This window comes from Meleagris gallopavo, chromosome 6 (genome assembly GCF_000146605.3).
Source record: "Meleagris gallopavo isolate NT-WF06-2002-E0010 breed Aviagen turkey brand Nicholas breeding stock chromosome 6, Turkey_5.1, whole genome shotgun sequence".
In the NCBI taxonomy this organism is placed as follows: Eukaryota; Metazoa; Chordata; class Aves; order Galliformes; family Phasianidae; genus Meleagris; species Meleagris gallopavo.
In genome coordinates, this window is record NC_015016.2 from 82785 (window position 1) to 87962 (window position 5178).

At 56.6% G+C, this 5178-nt stretch overlaps 2 protein-coding genes across 4 annotated transcripts in view; both read left to right on the forward strand.

Annotated features, from left to right (window-relative positions):
* The window catches only part of MAP4 (microtubule associated protein 4), a 241347-nt gene that overhangs the window by 61814 nt on the left and 174355 nt on the right, over window positions 1–5178 (forward strand).
* On the forward strand, window positions 1489–4602 carry LOC100546350 (tripartite motif-containing protein 15-like). Of its 3 annotated transcripts, none has more exons than XM_010712195.2 (6): window positions 1489–1632; window positions 2087–2317; window positions 2468–2490; window positions 2738–2853; window positions 3029–3061; window positions 3945–4602. In XM_010712195.2, the coding sequence occupies exons 1-6, from the start codon at window positions 1504–1506 to the stop codon at window positions 4454–4456; spliced, it is 1044 nt and encodes a 347-aa protein (XP_010710497.2). In that variant the 5' UTR covers window positions 1489–1503; the 3' UTR covers window positions 4457–4602. The 3 variants fall into 3 exon arrangements, with proteins under 3 accessions (XP_010710497.2, XP_010710498.1, XP_019471718.1); XM_010712196.2 differs by having other exon boundaries at window positions 1545–1632; window positions 2014–2317; XM_019616173.2 differs by lacking the exon at window positions 1489–1632 and having other exon boundaries at window positions 1641–2317.

The window sequence follows — 5178 nt, forward strand, 5'->3', positions numbered from 1 at the left end:
CTCTGGGGTGATCTCTGCTGAGCGCGGAGCTGGGCCCCCCCCAGGCACAGGTTGGGGTGCCCTCAAGGCACAGATCTGGGCGTCCTTTCAGGCAAAAACGTGGACCTGGGTCCTCTCCGGGCACGGGGGCACAGGCTGGGGGTCCCCTCTAGGGACTGGATGGGGGGTCTTCCAGATGTGGAGCTGGGGTCCCTTCTGGGTACAGGGACGTGGCTCAGGGTTCCCTCTAGGCACAGACTTGGGGTCTCTTTCAGGCATAAATATGGGCCCCATCGAAGCACAGGCCTAGATCCCAGGCACAGGTTGGGGTTCCCTTCTAAGTACAGATCTGGGTCCCATCTGGGCACAGACAGTGGGGCCCAATTCAGGTACAGACCTGGATCCCCCCTCAGCACAGGTTGGGGACTCTTCCAGGCGTGGAGCTGGGGGTCCCATCTGCCACAGGGGAACATAATGAGGTCCCCTCTAAGAACTGATCTGCAGCCCCACCCAGGCAGAGATCTGAGATCCTATCTGGGCACAAATTTTGAGTCCCCTCTGGGCACAGGTCAGGGTCCTCTCCATGTAGAAGCTGAGGTCCCCTATGTGTGTGGGTTGGGATTTCTGCCAGACATGGAGCTGGGATCCCCCCTAGGCACAGGAGAAACTGGTTGGGGTCCCCTCAAGGCACAGATTTGGTGTCCCTTTCAGGCACAAATATGGGTCCCATCTACGCACAGATCTGTGTACCCAGTGGGCACAGGTCAGGATCTGCTCTTGGCGCTGGCTGGGGTCCCCTATGGGCATGAGTTAGGGTCCCCTCTGGGCACAGATTTTGGGTCCATTTCAGTCTCAAATATGGATCCTACCTAGGCATAGCTCTGGGCTCCTGCTGGGCGTTGTCCCGGGGCTCTCTCTGGACATATGTCTGAATCTGTTCAAGGCACAGATCTGGGGTCCCTCTCCACACGGCTGAAGGTTCCCCCTGGGCATGGATGGAGGCCCATCCTCAGCTGGATGCTGGCTCCCAGCTGGCCCTGGGCTGTACTGCGTGGCCCTGCTGCCCTGCTGGGGCTAACTGTTCTCCTGCCTCCTCCCACTGCCTCCTCACCTCCCCCAGCCCCACTCACCCCCCTGCAGCCCCTGAGCTCCCCAGCGCCCCGTATGTCAGTAAGGCACTTCTGTGTCACTCCAGAGAATTTAGGATCACATCTGAGACACATCTCTGCTGTCGCTCCAAACCTCTTCCCACAAATCCTGCTTCCAACACCAAAAGTTGTTTTTTCCAAATTAAAAATACCCACAAACATCAGGGTTTCCACATGACGCTGTTCCAGACACAGCTCTGGCCAAAGCAGCTGTGTGCCAGGTGCTTTGCAGCCGTGCATGGTGTGCTCAGGGTGAGCTGGAGGCTGGCACTGAGCTCAGCCTTGGGGTGAGCTCAGAAATACACCCCACTCACCCCACACTGCACAGCGGTGTTGTCCCCGTAGGGCTGTTGGATGTCACCATCTTGCAAACGTAATGCTCAAAGTGCAGGATTTGCTTTTTCCTTTTTTTCTCCAGGAGACACTGCAGAGCAATCTAGCATTTCTAGAGAAAGAGAAGGAAGAGTTTAATCCCGAAGGAGAAACCAGAAGTAACATGCTGATGGTATGTGCCCGTCTCTGCCCTGTGCTCCCTGTCCGTTCACCCACCTCTTTGGGGGTGCAGCCCTTCTCCCCATTCATACTTATCTCCTTCTCCAGAACAACACTGCTGTTTCCTCTCTCCCACCCTGTCCATCCCATACGTCCTTTTATATATCAGTCCCATATCTCCATCTGTACATCCATCCCATATCTCCTTCCAAGTGTCCTTCCCGTATATCTTTCCTTATGTCCACGCCATATCCCCTTTCACACGTCTGTCCCATCCATCCTGCTCATCCTTCCGCTCATCCATCCTGTATATTTTTCCGTATATGCATCTCCTATGTCCTTCCATCTGTCCATCCCATATAACCTTCTGTACATCCACCCTTTTCCCTCCCAGACTCTGTCTCTTCGCTGTGGTCCCCGTCCCCTCCCCGCAGCAGACGGGGTGCTCAGGGCCGGGTGTCTCACAGGGGATGCTGGCTTCAGAGCAGCAGAAGCTTCGTGCTGCCTTTGAGCAGCTGCAGCAGTTTCTGAAGGAGCAGGAGGGCACGCTGCTGGCCCAGTTCGATGAGGCACACGAGAGGCTCACTGAGCAGCACCAGGAGTACGTCTGCCGTGTTTCAGAGAGGAGAACGCTGCTGGAGGAGCTGGTTGTGGAGATCCAGAAGAAACGTGACCAGCCGGCGGTTGGGTTCCTGATGGTGAGGCTGTGGTTGAGCTGAGGGATTTGGGTGACAAATCCTGGTGTCACCACTGCTCCCCATCACTGTGCTACGTGCTGGAACTCAGCGCCCGGGGGCTGCGCTGCTCCCCAGTGCTGTAAGCCCTGACTGATGCTTTCTCTCTCCCAGGATATTGCTGGCATTCTGGACAGGTAAGAACTGTGCAGAGCACTGGGCAGGTGCTTGGAAACCTGGATGCTGAGCAGCAGCTGCCAGGAGGAGGTGGTTTTGCCCCACTGAGTACTGAGGACCTAAGTGTGATGGGGTTTCTGTGTCGGTGCCTGGGACGCACTGTGACCCCAGCCAGGCCCTGGGGTGTTGGGTGACATCTGTCCCCTCAGTTGTGCCAGTTTCCCTCCTGGCTCTGGATGTGGACTCCCTGCAGGCTGTCTCCCCCAGGTGCATGGAAGCAAAGCTCCCTGTCCCGGAGCCGGTCTCCCCAGAGCTGCAGAGGACAGTCAGCAACCTGTGCAAGATGAGCGAGCAGGTCCAGGCTGTGCTGGGTGACTTCAGAGGTAAAAAATCAGTGAGCAATGTTGGATTTGCAGCCATGGTCCCAGTGGGCTCCAGGCTGAGGCAGCTCCCAGATGGGCACCGCCAGAGCGCAGGGCTCCAGCAGGAGCTGGGATGGGCTCTGCTTCTGACCCACACTTCCCAGAGCCCTCATGCATCTCCCTTTCCTTCCTGCAGTGAATCTGCTGAGCAAGTTGGACACAGAAAGAGGTAAGTTTGCTCAAGCTGGTGGGACAAACGAGGGAAAAACATTCCTGAAATGTTTCCTTACCTCCTTTGGGTGGTGGTGGGTTCACGGCACAACATTTAAATGCAGTGGCCACCTAACGCCGGGCCTCTTGCTTTTGCTTGCTGTATGAACTCAGGTCAGCCCTGTGCCAGAAGCCACCCCAAGGTGTCCAACACCAAATGACAGCTGGGCTGTGCTGGCTCCAGAGATCTTTTCATTCTTGTGCCATGATCTGGAAGACTTGTAGGCCTATGCACACCCTGGGCCAACTTTTAGGCCAACTTTTATTTGCCTTCCAGCAATCCCAGCAGCATGGTGGGGTTTGGGGCTGTTGGGTTCTGGTTGAAGCCATTTGCAGCCCAGCTGCTCTCTGCCCTCAGCATTGCAGATGATGAGTCTCAGTTTCCCCTGCACCGCGGTCTGGGATATGAGGCTCCAGGGCTCAGTGGAGGGCCTGAGGTGGTGGCACAGTGTGGTGACACCTCTGAGGCCCAGGGTGACATTCCATGTGGTCACGCAGCTCTGCAGGGAGGTGGCCTGGGTGCTCCCCAGAGCAGTTAGGAGCAGCACAGCTCCCCATTGCAGCAACCAGACCTGCCTGGCCACAGCACTGCCTTGCAGCCTTACTCTGGGAAGCAGAGCATCTCTGTCCTGCTTAGACCTGGCTCTGTTCCTCTAGTGGGACTGATGGGGAGAACAGCAGGTGCTCCGTGCCCCATGTCTGTGCCCCCTGAGGAAGCTGTGGGTGCTGCATTTGTGGTGGGTCATGGTTGCACGTTGTGCTCGTAGAGACAATAGAGGAAGGAAAGGTGCTGGCTGGCTTCTCAGCAGGCAGCAGACTGATTCTTCTCTGTTATGCATTAGTGAAGGTGTTGCTGGACCTCGAGACAGCAAGCCCGTACCTGACCATCTCAAGTGACTGCAGAACCCTGCAGATAGCAGAAGGACAGCAGGACCTCCCTGATACTCCCAAGAGGTTTACGGGCACCGCCAGCGTGCTGGGATCTGAGGGCTTCACAGCTGGGAGGCACTATTGGGAGCTGGAGGTTGGGGATGGGAACAACTGGGCTGTGGGGGTGGCCCTGGAGTCTGTGCAGAGGAAGGAGCCACTCATGGTGGCCATGGAGAAGATCTGGGCCCTGCGGATGGACTGGGACCGCAGCTACACAATGCTGACCATGCCGCCTGCCCCACTGAGCCTGGAGGAAGAACCACGGCGCATCAGGGTCCACCTGGACTATGAGGCTGGGCAAGTAACCTTCTACAACACTGACAACATGCAACAGATCCTGCAGTTCAAAGTCTCCTTCCGGGAAAAGGTCTTCCCATACTTCTGGCTCTGGCTGCCAGGAACCTCCATCAAGCTGTGCTCCTGATGGAGTCGGTCATCCCTGCTCCCCTGCTCACGTCCTGGGCTGATGAGTAGGGGATGGCACAGCATCACTGCAAACTTCTGCCCTGGTCGTTGCTGCACTTCCTCCTGCTGAGTCCTTCGGAGCATTAAAATCATAGAATTGTAGAATCCCAGAATTGATTGATTTGGAAGGGATCTCTAAAGGCCATCTGGTCCAAATCCCTGCAGTGCACAGAGACACCCACAGCTCCACCAGTGCTCACAGCCCATCCCATGTGGGTGTCTGCAGGGATGGGCACCACACCTCTGTGCAGCGCCTCACCACCCTTAGCGTGTGAACTTCTTCCTTACATCCGCATCAATCTCCCCTTTTAGTTTGCAGCCATTTCCCTTTGTGCCATCCCACAGGCCCTGCTGCAGAGCCTGTCCCCTTCCTTCTCACAGCCCCCGGGGTTCTGTGCCCACTGCTGGGCTGCCCAGGTCCCTCTGCTGGTGTGTGCGTAGCACGGCACAGCTCGGTGTCACGCGCTGTGAGGGGCCGTTTGCGCCGTTTGTCACACGTTTGTCTCCATGGCTCTGCATCTTTCTGCTCTGCCGCCATCTTCCTGCGGGCAGTGCTTGCCGATTGCTTTCACAAAGATCTCTTTTGACCAGAAATGTCACGAGTAGAGCTCGTTGCCTCACCAAGGCCCGGTTTTTGCCTTTTATTGTGCTAGTTTTTCCTCATTTTTTCCCCTTTTTTTC